This window comes from Hyla sarda, chromosome 7 (assembly GCF_029499605.1).
Source record: "Hyla sarda isolate aHylSar1 chromosome 7, aHylSar1.hap1, whole genome shotgun sequence".
NCBI lineage: Eukaryota > Metazoa > Chordata > Amphibia > Anura > Hylidae > Hyla > Hyla sarda.
The window spans coordinates 210806541-210825861 of NC_079195.1; the positions used below are offsets into that span (position 1 = coordinate 210806541).

The following is a 19321-nucleotide window of genomic DNA, read 5'->3' on the forward strand; positions in this document are numbered from 1 at the left end:
TTCTACTATACTATATACTATACTTCTGGCCCACTCTCTGCAGTCCGTGCTCTTCTACTATACTATACACTATACTTCTGCCCCACTCTCTGCAGTCCGTGCTCTTCTACTATACTATATACTATACTTCTGGCCCACTCTCTGCAGTCCGTGCTCTTCTACTATACTATACACTATACTTCTGCCCCACTCTCTGCAGTCCGTGCTCTTCTACTATACTATATACTATACTTCTGGCCCACTCTCTGCAGTCCGTGCTCTTCTACTATACTATATACTATACTTCTGGCCCACTCTCTGCAGTCCGTGCTCTTCTACTGTACTATATACTATACTTCTGCCCCACTCTCTAAAGTCCGTGCTCTTCTACTATACTATATACTATACTTCTGGCCCACTCTCTGCAGTCCCTGCTCTTCTACTATACTATATACTATACTTCTGCCCCACTCTCTGCAGTCCGTGCTCTTCTACTATACTATATACTATACTTCTGGCCCACTCTCTGCAGTCCATGCTCTTCTACTATACTATATACTATACTTCTGGCCCACTCTCTGCAGTCCGTGCTCTTCTACTATACTATATACTATACTTCTGGCCCACTCTCTGCAGTCCATGCTCTTCTACTATACTATATACTATACTTCTGCCCCACTCTCTGCAGTCCGTGCTCTTCTACTATACTATATACTATACTTCTGGCCCACTCTCTGCAGTCCGTGCTCTTCTACTATACTATATACTATACTTCTGGCCCACTCTCTGCAGTCCGTGCTCTTCTACTATACTATACACTATACTTCTGGCCCACTCTCTGCAGTCCGTGCTCTTCTACTATACTATATACTATACTTCTGGCCCACTCTCTGCAGTCCGTGCTCTTCTACTATACTATATACTATACTTCTGGCCCACTCTCTGCAGTCCGTGCTCTTCTACTATACTATATACTATACTTCTGGCCCACTCTCTGCAGTCCGTGCTCTTCTACTATACTATATACTATACTTCTGGCCCACTCTCTGCAGTCCATGCTCTTCTACTATACTATATACTATACTTCTGGCCCACTCACTGCAGTCCCTGCTCTTCTTCTATACTATATACTATACTTCTGGCCCACTCACTGCAGTCCGTGCTCTTCTACTATACTATATACTATACTTCTGCCCCACTCTCTGCAGTCCGTGCTCTTCTACTATACTATATACTATACTTCTGGCCCGCTCTCTGCAGTCCCTGCTCTTCTACTATACTATATACTATACTTCTGGCCCACTCTCTGCAGTCCGTGCTCTTCTACTATACTATATACTATACTTCTGGCCCGCTCTCTGCAGTCCCTGCTCTTCTACTATACTATATACTATACTTCTGGCCCACTCACTGCAGTCCGTGCTCTTCTACTATACTATATATACTATACTTCTGGCCCACTCTCTGCAGTCCGTGCTCTTCTACTATACTATATACTATACTTCTGGCCCACTCTCTGCAGTCCGTGCCCTTCTACTATACTATATACTATACTTCTGGTCCGCTCTCTGCAGTCCGTGCTCTTCTACTATACTATATATACTATACTTCTGGCCCGCTCTCTGCAGTCCGTGCTCTTCTACTATACTATATACTATACTTCTGGCCTGCTCTCTGCAGTCCCTGCTCTTCTACTATACTATATACTATACTTCTGGCCCACTCTCTGCAGTCCGTGCTCTTCTACTATACTATATACTATACTTCTGGCCCACTCTCTGCAGTCCGTGCTCTTCTACTATACTATATACTATACTTCTGGCCCACTCTCTGCAGTCCATGCTCTTCTACTATACTATATACTATACTTCTGGTCCGCTCTCTGCAGTCCATGCTCTTCTACTATACTATATACTATACTTCTGGCCCACTCTCTGCAGTCCGTGCTCTTCTACTATACTATATACTATACTTCTGGCCCACTCTCTGCAGTCCGTGCTCTTCTACTATAATATATACTATACTTCTGGCCCACTCTCTGCAGTCCGTGCTCTTCTACTATACTATATACTATACTTCTGGCCCACTCTCTGCAGTCCGTGCTCTTCTACTATACTATATACTATACTTCTGGCCCACTCTCTGCAGTCCGTGCTCTTCTACTATACTATATACTATACTTCTGGCCCACTCTCTGCAGTCCATGCTCTTCTACTATACTATATACTATACTTCTGGTCCGCTCTCTGCAGTCCATGCTCTTCTACTATACTATATACTATACTTCTGGCCCACTCTCTGCAGTCCCTGCTCTTCTACTATACTATATACTATACTTCTGGCCCACTCTCTGCAGTCCATGCTCTTCTACTATACTATATACTATACTTCTGGCCCACTCTCTGCAGTCCGTGCTCTTCTACTATACTATATACTATACTTCTGGCCCCCTCTCTGCAGTCCGTGCTCTTCTACTATACTATATACTATACTTCTGGCCCACTCTCTGCAGTCCGTGCTCTTCTACTATACTATATACTATACTTCTGCCCCACTCTCTGCAGTCCGTGCTCTTCTACTATACTATATACTATACTTCTGGCCCACTCTCTGCAGTCCGTGCTCTTCTACTATACTATATACTATACTTCTGGCCCACTCTCTGCAGTCCGTGCTCTTCTACTATACTATATACTATACTTCTGGCCCACTCTCTGCAGTCCGTGCCCTTCTACTATACTATATACTATACTTCTGGCCCACTCTCTGCAGTCCCTGCTCTTCTACTATACTATATACTATACTTCTGGCCCGCTCTCTGCAGTCCCTGCTCTTCTACTATACTATATATACTATACTTCTGGCCCACTCTCTGCAGTCCGTGCTCTTCTACTATACTATACACTATACTTCTGGCCCACTCTCTGCAGTCCGTGCTCTTCTACTATACTATATACTATACTTCTGGCCCACTCTCTGCAGTCCGTGCTCTTCTACTATACTATATACTATACTTCTGCCCCACTCTCTGCAGTCCGTGCTCTTCTACTATACTATATACTATACTTCTGGCCCACTCTCTGCAGTCCGTGCTCTTCTACTATACTATATACTATACTTCTGGCCCACTCTCTGCAGTCCGTGCTCTTCTACTATACTATATACTATACTTCTGGCCTGCTCTCTGCAGTCCCTGCTCTTCTACTATACTATATACTATACTTCTGGCCCACTCTCTGCAGTCCGTGCTCTTCTACTATACTATATACTATACTTCTGGCCCACTCTCTGCAGTCCGTGCTCTTCTACTATACTATATACTATACTTCTGGCCCACTCTCTGCAGTCCGTGCTCTTCTACTATACTATATACTATACTTCTGGCCCACTCTCTGCAGTCCGTGCTCTTCTACTATACTATATACTATACTTCTGGCCCACTCTCTGCAGTCCGTGCTCTTCTACTATACTATATACTATACTTCTGGCCCACTCTCTGCAGTCCGTGCTCTTCTACCAGCAAATATACTAAAAACTACTACAGCACCGACCCGGGAGCTGAAATAAACATTTTTTTTTATTTTTTTTATGTATTATGTATGTATTTTATATTATGCATGTATTATGTACGCAATCCCCCACAGAGCACCCATAGCACCCCTCAAACACACACACACACAGCACCCCCCCCCCCACACTCACACGCAGCACCCCCTCCACACACAGCACCCCCCCCCCCACACTCACACGCAGCACCCCCTCCACACACAGCACCCCCCCCCCCCCCCCCACACTCACACACAGCACTTCACACACACACACACACACACAGCACCCCCAGTGCAACATAATGGGGGTTGTAGTTTTGGTCACCATATATTGTATCAGGGCATGCTGGGAATTGTAGTTGGTAACTGCAAATCCCAGCATTGCATTCCTTGAAGGAATGCAATGCTGGGAGGTGCAGTTACCAACTACAATTCCCAGCATGCCCTGATACAATCTATGATGACCCAAACTACAACTCCACACATCTATATAGGAGTACAATTTAGATTATGCTGCAACATGCTGGGAGTCCTAGTTTTGGGTCAGCTGGAGACCCAAAACTACAATGTGCACGCTGCTCCAAGCTTGCTGGGCGCCGCATCACTTTTTCAACCAATCTGGTGCAAAAAAAAATTATATTTGGAATATTCCCCCCTCTGTGCCCCCATCCTATAGTAAAAGCGTTCTTCTGTTTGCCAAGTAAAGAATAACATGAGTTTTACCATTCAACTTACAATTTTTTTTTCAAATCCACATCAAATGCCTCCCTATAAACACCAGCAAACATACACACAAGTGGGAGGTCTAGTCAGGGCTGGTGCATGGATATTTGACACTCTAGGCAAAACCTAATTTCGACAACCCATTGGCTCCGCCCATTGAACCCCTTGGCAAATATAAGATCAGGGGTAGAATTAGTCCCGTAAGCCTCATGGTAAATTCTAGACTTGTCCTCCTCCCTACAATTATAACTATACTGCACCTAATGTGGAGAACTATACTGCACCTAATGTGGGGGAACTGTACTGCACCTAATGTGGGGGAACTGTACTGCACCTAATGTGGGGGAACTATATTGCACCTAATGTGGGGGAACTATATTGCACCTAATGTGGAGGAACTATACTGCACCTAATGTGGGGGAACTGTACTGCACCTAATGTGGGGGAACTATATTGCACCTAATGTGGGGGAACTATATTGCACCTAATGTGGGGGAACTATATTGCACCTAATGTGGGGGAACTATATTGCACCTAATGTGGGGGAACTATACTGCACCTAATGTGGGGGAACTATACTACACCTAATGTGGGGGAACTGTACTGCACCTAATGTGGAGGAACTGTACTACTAACCTAATGTGGGGGAACTATACTGCCAACCTAATGTGGGGGAACTATACTGCCAACCTAATGTGGGGGAACTGTACTACTAACCTAATGTGGGGGAACTATACTACACCTAATGTGGGGGAACTATATTGCCAACCTAATGTGGGGGAAATATATTTCCATCCTAATGTGGGAGATTTATACTGCCAACCTAATGTGGGGGAACTATACTGCCAACCTAATGTGGGGGAACTATACAAAAATATAAAATTGTACTATTTTGATCCCTATAGCACTTTTATTTTTCTGTATATGGGGATGTGAGGGTCATTTTTAGCGCTGTGATTTGTAGTTTTTATCGGTACCTTTTTTTTTTTTGCTTTTTAGATATTTTTTATGGTATTTGAAGTGACTAATAGTGCTAATCTGATTAGTGCACTATTATGACTTTTGGGACCCCACTTCTGATTTTGCCCATGGCCATGTTAAGCCTAAAACCGGCCCTGGATACAATCCTCCTACACTATGCAAGCAAGAGTGTGTGTGTGTGTGTGTGTGTGTATATAATATATATATACATACATACATAAACACACACACACACACGCATGCGCGGAGTGAGTTTGTGCTTTAGGGTGCACACCCTAATGCAATAAGCTGCGCACGCCTATGACAGAGATGTCAGCAGAGAGCGCTGTGTTCCAAAAAGAAAATAATTTCCACTGTAGTATTCAGCAGCTAATAATTACTGGAAGGATTAAAACATTTTAATAGAAATCATTTACAAATCTGTTTTACTTTCTGGCACTAGTTGATTTAACAAAAAAAAAAAAAAAAAAGTTTTCCAACGGAGTACCCCTTTAAAGGATTCCATTTGTATTTGCACATTTTAGAGCGTTTCTTTTCTCGGCAGCTATGGGAGGAAACATCCTGTTATGAAGCAGTAGATATCTATTATGTGTTCGGTGTCTGCTCATCTACTTCCTCTGCTCTGTCATGTAGCTGAGTTATGACTGCCGTCCGCCCATGATCTGTGCCGTCGCGGTACAATATTTATAAAGGTGCAATAGTATCTTAATAAGAATATCCCTGAAATAAAATATTAATGCAGTGGTTGGAAGACAACAACTATATTTATAGTAGCAGATCATCCATTACATTGTAAAAAAAAATAATAAAAAATAAATGATTGGTTTGTGTAATCTGAAGCCACATGTCTATTATAAAGGCTGCCGGTAATATAATCCTGGGTAAAGGACACCACTATGTGACACTGCAGGCATCACACTGATCGAGACCTGAATGCCAGAGACAACAAAAATGGTTAAAGGGGTACTCCGGCCCTAAGACTTCTTATCCTCTATCCAAAGGATAGGGTTTAAGATGTCTGACCGCGGGGGTCCTGCCGCTGGGGATCCCCGCAATCTTGCATTCAGCACCCATCTTGGGGAGCTGCACGCCGCGCTGGCATCTCAGGATGACCACGGGGCCGGAGTATTTGGAAGTCACGACTCCGCCCCCGTGTGCCGTCACGCCCCCTCCCATAGACTTGCATAGCGGGGCAGAGCGTGATGTCACATGGGGGCGGAGTCGTGACGTCACGATACTCCGTCCCCGTGGTCGTCACTCGGCTGATTCTGAGATGGCAGTGCGGCGTGCAGCTCCCCGAGGTGGGTGCTGAATTCAAGATTGTGGGGGCCCCCAGCGGCGGGACCCCCGCAGTCAGACATCTTATCCCCTATCCTTTGGATAGGGGATAAGATGTCTTAGGGCCGGAGTACCCCTTAAAGGGATGAGAGGGAAGGAAAGCGCAAACACATATTTTATAAGGTAGAAAAAAGACCAGAGTCTATCAAGTCAAACCTCTATCTCTATTGTGTCTCTGCTGTTTTGATCCAGAATTGCCCCATACCAGGGGGAAATATTCCTTCCCGACTCCAATTATGGCATCAGAATAAATCCCTGGATCAACGCTCTGACCTATAAATCTAGAATCCATAACCTGCAATGTTATTACTCTCCCTAAAATATATCCAGGCCGCTCCTGAACTCTTTTAGGCCCCTTACACACTGCTGTTGCTCCCCGTCAAGAACGGCCGTCAAAACCTCTTTTTTTTCCCCCCCTTACTTTAATGGCTATTCTCATGACGGGGAGCAAAGGGCAACAACAGATCCCGGCGGCTCCCATTATGGGGGCTGCCGGGAGTTGTTATGAATAGCGGGAGAAAAAGACGGCACATGCAGTAATTTTTCTCCCGCTATTCTGTCCGGCTCTCCCGGCGGCCATCACACTGCGTGCACTAACGCCAGTGTGAAAGAAGCCTTACTGAGTTCCCCCTGACCACCTCCTCTAGTAGAGAGTTTTTAGTCTCACTGCTCTTACAGTAAAGAACCCCCGTCTGTGCTGGTGTATAAACCTTCTTTCCTCTAGACGTAGAGGATGCCCCCTTGTTATAGATACAGTCCTGGGTATAAATAGATCATGGAGAGATCTCTGTACTGTCCCCTGATATATTTATACATAGTTATTAGGTCGCCCCTAAGCCTTCTTTTTTCTTAACTAAATAACCCTAATTCTGATCATCTTTCTGGGTACTGTAGTCCTCCCATTCCCCGTATTACTCTGGTTGCCCGTCTTTGAACCCTCTCCAGCTCCACTATATCTTTTGTGTACACACTATATCCAGTACTGTACACAGTATTCTATGTGTGGTCTGACCAGTACTGTACACAGTATTCCATGTGTGGTCTGACCAGTACTGTACACAGTATTCTATGTGTGGTCTGACCAGTACTGTACACAGTATTCCATGTGTGGTCTGACCAGTACTGTACACAGTATTCCATGTGTGCTCTGACCAGTACTGTACACAGTATTCCATGTGTGGTCTGACTAGTACTGTACACAGTATTCCATGTGTGGTCTGACCAGTACTGTACACAGTATTCCATGTGTGGTCTGACCGGCACTGTACACAGTATTCTATGTGTGGTCTGACCAGTACTGTACACAGTATTCTATGTGTGGTCTGACCAGTACTGTACACAGTATTCTATGTGTGGTCTGATCAGTACTGTACACAGTATTCTATGTGTGGTCTGACCAGTACTGTACACAGTATTCTATGTGTGGTCTGACCAGTACTGTACACAGTATTCCATGTGTGGTCTGACTAGTACTGTACACAGTATTCCATGTGTGGTCTGACCAGTACTGTACACAGTATTCCATGTGTGGTCTGACCGGCACTGTACACAGTATTCTATGTGTGGTCTGACCAGTACTGTACACAGTATTCTATGTGTGGTCTGACCAGTACTGTACACAGTATTCTATGTGTGGTCTGATCAGTACTGTACACAGTATTCTATGTGTGGTCTGACCAGTACTGTACACAGTATTCTATGTGTGGTCTGACCAGTACTGTACACAGTATTCTATGTGTGGTCTGACCAGTACTGTACACAGTATTCTATGTGTGGTCTGACTAGGGATTCCTAAAGTGATTAAACTATTTCCTGGTAGTGTACATCTATCCCCCTTTTGATGCCCTCCAAAAAGTTATTTTTCTTGGCAGCAGAATATGGGAAGTCCTTTCATAGATAGATAGAAAAATAGATGTAATGAGTCAAGGGCAAGTAAGAACCCTTTGCCACAGCTCGGAGAAATCTGTCACATTTGGCAGATTTGTTGCAAAATGTCTGTTAGGCTAGGTTCACACTACGGAATTTCCACCTACAATTCCGCTTTGAAATTGCAGGCAGAAATTCCACTTACTAAAATGTATAGTGTAGTGAATGGGTTTCCGTTCACAAATTCACACTTAGGAATTTGTGAAGCGGAATTTGTGAACGGAAAATCCGCTTGGAAATTTCCGCCTGAAGAATGGCGTTGCTCATTCTTCAGGCAGAAATACTCGCAGAACACATTGCAGTCTATTGGAGACTGCAGTGTCCGCACGGTCCGCACTCAGAAATTTTCTGCCTGGAGATTCCACAGTATGAACCTAGCCTAAATGTCATGTCAAGTCTCTTTTTTTGATGGGGTGTAGTAAAGGATAGCAGCCATTACTACTGTTTCCCCCAAGGTGACTCCATTTGGAATGGCACCTTACAGTATAGGTTGTCATTCCGTTCTTGGGACGGATACCTGTGATGGAGTGGTAAAACGCAGTGTGAACCATGTCTTACTTGTAAGGCCATGTCCACACGATCGAAAATGGGCAGAAAATGGGCATCCAGAAAATACGGACGAACACTATGCACATTTGCTTGATTCTGTGGCACTGGGACAGCTCGGAAATGCGCAATGTAACATTGAACGGATCAATGTTTTTGCGGACTCCATGTGTACACTGGAGCAGAATCCCATTGAAATCAGTGGAATGTCCGAACGGAATATTCCTGCTGTGTGAACATAGCCTTAGTGCGGAGGGGGTAGTCCAAATTGTTTTGCCACCATAACTGCAAAAGAACATCCAACTTTATTGGATTTTTCTTTTTAGCGTTCTTGACACATCGCATTTCCTAAAAGGTGCATCAACAAATGGGATCATTTCCCAAAAATCGCCATGGACACCTAGCATTGTTACACACATTAGTCCTACAGGACACTTTTCCGTACGTGCCGTTGCAAAACTACAATTACCAGCATGGATGGTAATTGTAGTTTTGCAATGCAGATTGGTAGAGGATTACAAAGGGTTAAAACAACCCATGTTCGAAAATGCTGTTTGTGGTTTAGGTTGGGTTGCTTTCACACCACGTTTTCAGCCTACGGCTGCCGGACCCGGCTGGAGGAGGGGAAAATCTGTGCTCCCGGACCGATGCTGAGATCCATTGACTTTAATGAGCCAAACAGAGTCACCGTTTGACTCCGGTTGGCTCATTTTCGATCTGTATCCGGTTTTCTGACCGGGCCTAAAAATGTAGTATACTACGGTTTTAGGTCCAGTCACAAAACTGGATACGGGGGAGAAATGAGCCGACCGGAGTCAAACGGTGACTCTGGTCGGCTTCAATGGATGTCAGCGCCGGTCTGGCTGGGGTACAGGAGCGCACGGTTTTCCCCTCCCTCAGCTGTAGGCTGAAAACACGGGGGGAGATTTATCAAAGCCTGTGCGGAGGGGAAAAAAATGCCCAGTTGCCCATGGCAACCAATCAGATTTCTTCTTTCATTTTTAACAAGGCCTCTACAAAATGAAAGAAGCGATCTGATTGGTTGCTATGGGCAACTCAGCAACTTTCCTCTGCACAGTTATTGATAAATCTGTCCCATGGTGTCCAGGCACCCTTAATGAATATTTTCGTTTTTTATTTATTTATTTATATTATTATAATTTTTATTTATTTTTTTACCAAAAGAACCAAAAATTTTAACTTCATTTCCATCTTTAGTACTTATTCATAGGAAACAAACTCCAGCCCCAATAAATAAAGAGGCTCATCTGGCACAGACGCTTCTGGGTCTATAAATAAACAAGCACAGTCCGAGCCTATTCCTGAGGAGGAAGCTCTGTCTTATATAGTACAAGAAAGTCTCTCAGGAAACAACACACACACAGCGCCGCCATCATCTCCCGCCCTTCCTGTTTCCCCCCCTTCTCCGTTAAATAGGCTGCTAGTCACGTGGGCGCCATACTGCGCATGCGCCGCCCCCTGCTGGGAGAAACACAGCGAAAGGAAACTTGGTAGGTGAAAAGTTTCCAACATGTCCGGGACGGCGAACGTGTCCGCTATGAAGAAGGTGGTGCAGCAGCTGCGGGTGGAGGCTGGCATCAACCGGGTGAAGGTGAGAAGGATCCCCCCCATCCTTATTATTGCTGGGGCTGAAAGCTACACAGACCCCCCCCCCCCCCGCCTCCCCAAACTTCCTGCCCGGGCCAGAGAGTAGGGGGAGGGGCGGCTAAACCTTCTGCAACCTGTTTGTGGAGTGATACTATGTGTATACAGTGTGTGTGTATATATATGTATATATATATATATATATATATATATATATATACACACACACACACACCATGTGTTCTGATAGATAGATATATATATATATATTATAATTATATATGTGTGTGTGTGTGTTCCAACCAGGGTTCCTCCAGCTGTTGCAAAACTACAACTCCCAGCATGCCCGGACAGCCGCTGGCTGTCCGGGCATGCTGGGAGTTGTAGTTTTGCAACAGCTGGAGGCACCCTGGTTAGGAAACACTGCTATATGGATTCATTACTGGAAGTTTAGAACTTTTTTTTAGGCTCGGTTCAGACTACGGAATCTCCGGGCAGAAAATTTCCGCCTGGAGATTCCGAGTTCCGCCTGCGCCGACTGAATTAGTCGGCGCTGGGACCGCGTGGACACTGCAGTCTCCTATAGACTGCTATGTGTTCCGCTGGGATTTCCGCCTGAAGAAAGAGCAACCCCTTTCTTCAGGCGGAAAATTTCAAGCGGATTTTTCATCCGGGTTTTCCGCTTCACAAATTCCGAAGTGTGAACAGAAAACCATTCACTACACTGCGCATTATAGTAAGCGGAATTTCTGCCTGAAATTTCAAAGCGAAAATGCCGTAGTCTGAACCTAGCCTTACGGTACGTTCACACATACAGGATCCTGCGCAGGATTTGTAACTGCAGCTGTGCTCTAGTTTACACTGACATCTGCGGCATCAAATCCGGCGCATCAAATCCGCGTACGTGTGGACGTACCCTTAGGGAACATTCACACGTACAGGATCCGCTGCAGATTTAAAGCCGCGTTCACTCCTATTTAGTTTGTGATGACTTGACACCTAGATGACGCACATGCACGCCCCTTGCTGTTGGTGACTTAAAGCACCATGGCGTTTAATGTACGCCATGGAGCGTTCACCCCTTAAGGACCAGGGGTTTTTCTGTTTTTGCATTTTCGATTTTATTTATTTTTTTTCCTCCTCACGTTTTGAAAAAATCATAACTTAATTTTGCACCTAAAAATCCATAGGATGGCTTATTTTTTGCGCCACCAATTCTACTTTGCAGTGACATCAGTCATTTTACCCAAAAATCCACGGCGAAACGAAAATAAAAATCATTTTGAGACAAAATTGAAAGAAAAACGCCATTTTGTAACTTTTGGGGGCTTCCGTTTCTACACAGTAAATTTTTTGGTAAAAATGACACCTGATATGTATTCTGTAGGTCCATACGATTAAAATGATACCCTACTTATATAGGTTTGATTTTGTCGCACTTCTTGAAAAAATCATAACTACATGCAGGAAAATTTATCCATTTAAAATTGTCATCTTCTGACCCCTGTAACTTTATTTTTCTGCGTATGGGGCGGTATGAGGGCTCATTTTTTTTGCGACGTGATATGAAGTTTTTAGCGGTACCATTTTTCTATTGATCAGACTTTTTGATCGCTTTTTATAAATTTTTTTCATGATATAAAAAGTTACCAAAAATGCACTATTTTGGACTTTGGAATTTTTTTGCGCGTACGCCATTGACTGTGCGGTTTAATTAATGATATATTTTTATAATTCGGACATTTCTGCACACGCCGATACCACATATGTTTATTTTTATTTACACTTTTTATTTTTTAAATGGGGGGGGGGGGGTGATTGAAAGGGGGGTGATTTTTTTTTTTCACTTTTTCTTTTCTTTTTTTTACAATGTTATAGCTCCCATAGGGACCTATAACACTGCACACACTGATCATTGTTATCCCATAGGGACCTATAATACTGCACACACTGATCTTTTACATTGATCACTGGTTTCTCATAGGAAACCATTGATCGATGATTCTGCCGCTTGACTGCTCCTGCCTGGATCTCGGGCACTGAGCAGTCATTCAGCGATCAGACAGCGAGGAGGCAGGTAGGGACTGTCCTGTAAGCTGTCGGGGATGCCGAGATTTCGCTGCGGCGATCCCAAACAGCTCCCTGAGCTAACCGACAACGTTTTAGTTTCACTTTAGACGCGGCGATCAACTTTAAACGCCGTGTCTAAAGGGTTAATAGCACGCAGCACCGTGATCAGTGGCCCCGCGTTATAGAACGGGAGCGGACTCATGGCGTACACGTACATCATGGGTCCTGTAAGGCTAGGTTCAGACTACGGAATTTCCGACAGAAATTCAGACGTAAAATTTCCGTCAGAAATTCCGCTTGCTAAAATGTCTAGTGTAGTGAATGGTTTTCCGTTCACAAATTCACACTTCGGAATTTGTGAAGCGGAAAATCCGCTTTGAAAATTCGCTTGGAAATTTCCGCCTGAAGAAAGGCAGTGCTCTTTCTTCAGGCGGAAATCCGCACGGAACACATTGCAGTATATGGGAGACTGCAGCGTCCGCGCGGTCCTAGCGCCGACTAATTCAGTCAGCGCAGGCGGAACTCGGAATCTCCGGGTGGAAACTTTCTGCCCGGAGATTCCGTAGTCTGAACCTAGCCTAAGGGTTAAATGACTATGAAGCAAGTGCAGGCCCTGCAATTGCTTCATGTGGTGAGTATCGGCTACTGGAAATTCTCCGATTAATCATGGGGATCCGTGGCATAATTAACTATATCTGTTTAGCTCAGGGGGCTTCACTGGACCACCAGCGAGCCAAAATCCACGTCCTGGATTTCTGATATTCCTTCTGACTCTGTACTTTTCTATAGAATTTTAACCCCTTAAGGACTGAGCGTTTTTCCCTTTTTGCTCTTTTTTTTTTTCTCCTCCTTACCTTTTTATAAACCATAACTAGGGCTGGGCGGTATACCGGTTCATACCGAATACCAAATTTTTTTGGGCTGCACGATATGAATTTTCCCCCATACCGCAATACCGGTTGGGCCCCTCCACCCCGGGAGTGTATTATCAGTGCAGCGCTGTCCCCACATCGGGGAACTAATCCTATGTTTACCCGCCAGCACTGTTCTGCTCCCCCGCCCCCCCCAATGAAGGATCAGCCCAGCGGGGTACTACTCACAGATGTCAAGCACTGCCGCCCTCCTCTTTGTTGGGGGCCGCCGGGCACTGGAACTCTATAATGTACGCCAGTGGTCTCCAACCTGCAGACCTCCAGATGTTGCAAAACTACAACTCCCAGCATGCTGGGAGTTGTAGTTTTGCAACAGCTGGAGGTCCGCAGGTTTGAGACCACTGCTGTACGCTGTATACCTATGCCCGGGCTGCAAAAGATACAGAAAATAAACTTTTAACTCGCCCACACGCAAGGGACTGGAACGTGGACAGCCGTCAGCCTATCACCGGCCGGAGCGATGCCCCGCCACGGCCAGTGATAGGCTGAGCCCACTGTAATGTAAGAAGCCGGTGATAGGCACTGGTGTTGTGGTGGTTGCTGCTCAGTGCTACGCCATTTTTGTGCTAGGGACGTTAGAGACCCGCTACTTTACAGGTGGCCGTGACGTGGCTAGTGGGCTTGCACTTCATAATCATAAAGTACACTAGCGACCTGTTAGTTTAATAAATGTTGCTGAGAAGCATTAGATCCTTGTGCATGTTGTGGATGTGCGACCATGTATGTTTTCTCCATTTGAACAAACTTTTAATATATTATCTAATTATATTTACTGGCTGTTAACATTTTCAACCTTTTTTATGTTTTCAATGTGATTTAAAAAAAAAAAAAAAAAAAAACAGCCACTAGGTGGCTCTGTTCTCTGCGCAAGTCAAACAGTTTGGTCTGGCAGGAGACCAAACTCAGGAAATGCGTGCAGGCCATGGTGAGGCACATCTCTCATAGGCTTCAGTGACATCATGCCTGCTGGGGAATGCCCACTTTCTCCTGCTGGGAGCTCACACAATGTGAGTAAGGGGGGAGGTATGATACACAGCTTTTTAAAGCTGACATTTTTATTTATTAAATTTTTTTTTTGTGGGAGGAGCTAGGCAATAAATTCCGAGTTTGTTTAGAAAATATGATTTGAAGACAGGTACTCTAAGTGATCAGTGTGTTTCTCCGATCTTGTAGGTTTCCCAGGCCGCTGCTGATCTGAAGCAGTTCTGTATGCAGAATGCACAACACGATCCCTTATTAACTGGAATCTCCTCGAGCACAAATCCTTTCAGACCCCCAAAAGTCTGCTCTTTCCTGTAAATTTCTCCTTCTCTATGGTAAGGCCCTGATGACTTTTGTTCAATTATTAAATTTTTTTTTAAATGTATGCAACCGGCATATTATATGTTTTAGTTCTCGTTTACTACAGGACATGACACGGGGACCCTTTGTGGACTTTGAATTCCTGCATAGTGCATTTTTGAGTTTGATATCAGTTTGATTTCTACCGTGCCTGCATCCGTCCTGCCAAAATCTTCTTTTTTCGTATGCTAACTAGGTTCTAACTGGCACAGGCGGGGTTACTGGCACTCTGACATCAGCACCGCTTGTCTGCAGTGCCACCCAGTTCATCAATATTCCTCCCCTCCCTCTTATCCCCGCTCTGTAATTAAAGGGGTACTCTGCCCCTAGACATCTTATCCCCTATCCAAAGGATAGGGGATAAGATGTCAGATCGCCGGAGTCCTGCTGCTGCAGCACCCCGCTATCATTACTGCGTAGAGCGAGATCTTTCTGCACGTAATGACGGGCAATACAGGGGCCGGAGCAGCGTGACGCCCCCCCCCCCCCCCACGTCGTCACGCCCCCTGCCATAGACTTGCATTAAGGGGACGGGCCGTGATGTCATGAGGGGCGGAGCCATGACGTCACGCTGCTCTGGCCCCAGTATCACCCGTCATTACGCACAGAGCGAACTCTCTCTGTGCAGTAATGGTGGCGGGGTGCCGCAGCGGCGATCCCCGGGGGCCCCAGCAGTGGGACCGCGGCGATCTAACATCTTATCCCCTATCCTTTTGGATAGGGGATAAGATGCCAGGGGCGGAGTACCCCTTTAAGAGGGAGGGAATATTGATGAGCTGGGCGGGGCTGCTGCCAGTGTGCCAGTAACCCCGCCTGTGCCAGTTAGCACCTAATTAGCATGTACAGAAAATTGAAGATTTAGGCGAAATGGATCCAGGCACGGTAAGCATCAAACTGATCAGTGTCCCCTAAACCCAGACCCCCCCCCCCCCCCACACACTACCAGCCAGTATTGCTGGTTAGTGGGGGGGAGGGGGGCAAGCTGACCGCACATTCTTTTTATTATTAAAAGGAAAACTGTCAGATGGCAATGTGTTTCTGAGCAGAATCCGCAGAAATAATAGACTTTAGTCTTTCTGCAGACATCGTGTGCCCAGAGCTGCAGAGTTATTACTGAAATCAATGGCTCTGCTTCCGCAGTGTGAACATAGCCTTTTGGCAGATCACTGCTGGGGCTGATCTACTGATTGTAAACCAGAGTGCCTCCAGGTGTTGCAAAACTACAACTCCCAGCATGCTTGAATGTTCAGGATTCTTCTCTTTTACTAAACGTGTTTATTTTTTGTTTCCTACAGATTTAACCTTAGCTGGATCACAACCTGCTCTGAAGGAACAGCTCGGTTTGACTCTACCAAGTTGACCCGTGGATGTGCCAAGTTTTTTCTATTGTACATTTCTATCAAAAACAAAAGTTTTAACATCTACCTCTCCTTTGTGAGCTATTTGCAGTAATTTGCATTTCTTATCTTTTTAAAATAAAATCAATTTTATACACTGGTGACTAATCCCAATAATTTGTTTTTAAATGTTCATCGGTGTGGTGCTGCATTGTCAGTTGTGAGGGTAGGGATCTTTGGATCTGCCAGTGACCCGACCCATTTTGAGCCTCCAGCTGTTTCCACCTCCCCCTTGGGGCGAGGCAGGGGAAGGGGGGTGGCAGATCCAAATCCTAAAATACGCTGTGGATCCATAACATGTGACCCTACCCTAAGGGTATGTTCACACGAGTCGACCCACAGCATTTTATGCTGCAGATCCACCGCTGAAGGACCCCTGCATGGTGGCTTTACATGTGCCTGCTTGGAGCGGCAATACGCCAATACCAACAGACACACTACGATGTGCGGGTCGCAGCGTGCATGCGCAGTATACTCACATCGCGGCAGCTCTCAGCCTAGCTCATGGCGCAGGGGGAGTGGCTACAATGTGTGAGAATACATGCGTGGCAACTCGCACATCGCAGTGTCTGCTCATTGTTGCTCCGAGCAGGCACATGTAAAGCCACCATGCAGCAGTCCTTCAGCGGCGGATCTGCTCATGTGAACGTACCCTTAGTCTGTGTATCTGCTTTTGGATGATCATACAACCTTACATGTTCTAAGTTTGGTGCAGGTTAAAGCGCTTCTCCAGTCTGGACAACCTTTACTTTTTAGGGCCATAACAAAGTGTCTATTTACTGGGATCCCCAGCAATCAAACCTGGCAAGTGTTTAGCTTTACAGCGCCACCACAGGAGAAGAGAGGTATTACCCAATGCCTGTCCACATCAGTGTGTTGTCTGTGTGAGGATGTTCACACGGTGGAATGTCCACAGGAAACTGCTGTGTGCACAATGCAGCTGAATCCCAATTAAATCTGCACTGTGCCCATGGCGGAATTTCCGAGGCAGATGTTTATCCACAGAAATCCCAATTCCAGCACCCGCAAAGAAACTGCATTGCAGTCTGAGTATTTCTGAGCGGTACTAGCGCCTGCCGCATTATTTACATGTGCGGATTGTCCATCTGTGTTTTCCAGACAGACATTCCACACACTTTCATCCGTGTGAACCCGGCCTTATACAGGGACGTTCCTCCAGCCTAGTGTTTAAACTCCCAGCATGCCTGGATAGCCTGTGGCCTGGGTGCCAAAGGATGAATTCAGGTGTTGCAGATGTCTCCCTCTGCAGCATTTTTTTTCTAATAGTAGAAGTGATAGGGGCCTTTGTAACATGGAAACTCTTCAATAAAATATGAATGTTAACTGCAAAATTTCACTTCTATATTAAGTTTATTTTGTTGTAAGTTTTTAACATGAAGTTTCTACATTCAAAGAAAGCAATGATTTATTAAAATGTCTAACCACAAATGTGTCGTCTCAGGTTCTTTTTATATGGGGGCTGCAAACTGTTGAATCTACTATTCCTAGAATACTCTAGGACCAATGCAAACTAAAGAATTCCTGCTGGGAAGTTATTCCATGCAGAATTCTGCTTATATTTTTTTGGGGGGGCGGGGGCAGATCTCACAGCTCCTGTACAGTCTGCAGTCCAGGATTTGTAAATTCTGCAGACATGTTTTTTATTCTTTTGGTAGAATTCCACTCAAATGCACTGCAGTAAATGGGAACAGAACATGATATTTTTAAACATAAGCACCAGCTGTACATGAAGAGAAATTCTGGAAATTCCATCCTGTGCATGGCCCCAAGAGCGCTTAAAGGGGTACTCCGCTACCCAGCATTTGGAACAAACTGTTCCGAACGCTGGAGCTGGGAGCTTGTGCCACCATAGCCCTGCCCCCTCAATGCAAGTCTATGGGGGATGTGAGGTGTGATGGCTGTCACGTCCCCTCCCTTAGACTTGTAATGAGGGGGCAGGATGTTATGTCATGAGGGGCGGGGTTATGTCACGAGCTGCCGGCGCCAGCATTCGGAACAGTTTGTGCCAAATGCAGAGCAGTGGAGTACCCCCTTTTTAATAGAGTATGCTGAGAGCTAGTGTCAGTATGAACTGGCATGGTAAGTGTTCTAAAGATGTAACAGACCCAAGTACAATGACCTCCCCCCCCCCACGATCATATCAAGATACAATGGCCTCTCAGAGGACATCGCATGTTGAAGGCAGCATCAACATACGATGCTTTTGTATGTCGGGGCCATCGCATAAACGGCAGCGCAGACTGCTTCAGCTGCCACCGGATAGCAGTTTACAGTGCTCCTGTAACGATCACTCACCTGTCCTCGGGGCTCCGGAGGTTCTCTTCTGGGTCCTCTATGCCGGTGCTTTCCTTCAACATCGTCACGCACACTGTCCTGTCATCCAATAGGAGCGACGTGATGGCGGCGACGTTGGGGACGTGGCAACAGCGATGGAGGGCGACATCCAGGGCAGCGGTGACGGGTCCAGAGCGGCGGGGACACACGAGTATTCCCTCCTATACTTTACACGGATCCCTCAACATACAATGGTTCATTTGGAACAGATTACCATCGTATGTTGAGGGACCACTGTACTGGATTGGTGATACATGGTATTGTGTGGTCTGAACTTGCAGTCAGGTTTATTCTATACCAAGAATGAGGACTCTGGGTCAGGATTTAAGTGCCCCATCTTGCTATTGTTCATGTGAATGAACAAAAGTTAAAGGGGTACTCCAGCACTTAGACATCTTATCCCATATACAAAGAATGGGGGATAAGATGCCTGATCGTGGAGGACCCCAGTGATCTTGCACACGGCATCCCAGTTAAAATCAGTCCTCGGAGCATGTTCGCTCCGGGTCTGATTACCGGCGGCATGTGACGTCACGCTCCACCCCTCAATGCAACCTGACATTTTTTTTCAAACCATATA

At 45.5% G+C, this 19321-nt stretch overlaps 2 protein-coding genes across 6 annotated transcripts in view; one reads left to right on the forward strand and one right to left on the reverse strand.

The window, feature by feature from the left end:
* The window catches only part of SPATA1 (spermatogenesis associated 1), a 46936-nt gene extending 36459 nt beyond the window's left edge, over window positions 1-10477 (reverse strand). Inside the window, exons 1-2 of one of the 5 annotated variants that reach the window (XM_056532544.1) lie at window positions 9054-9655; window positions 6726-6850 (exon numbers count right to left, since the gene is read on the reverse strand). Coding sequence is in view for 2 of the 5 variants with exons in the window: in XM_056532542.1 (XP_056388517.1) it covers window positions 10221-10253 (33 nt within the window). In the remaining 3 variants the exon portion in view is untranslated. Of the gene's footprint in view, window positions 1-6725; window positions 6851-7245; window positions 7641-9053; window positions 9656-10220 lie in introns of those variants that run through there. The other 4 variants (XM_056532542.1, XM_056532543.1, XM_056532545.1 and 1 more) reach the window with 4 other exon arrangements.
* A 17-nt stretch (window positions 10478-10494) lies between these two features.
* Window positions 10495-16486, forward strand: GNG5 (G protein subunit gamma 5). The gene is made up of 3 exons (XM_056532547.1): window positions 10495-10653; window positions 14822-14964; window positions 16285-16486. Exons 1-2 carry the CDS (start codon window positions 10573-10575, stop codon window positions 14945-14947), a joined length of 207 nt encoding a protein of 68 aa, XP_056388522.1. The 5' UTR covers window positions 10495-10572; the 3' UTR covers window positions 14948-14964; window positions 16285-16486.
* Window positions 16487-19321: the final 2835 nt, after the last annotated feature.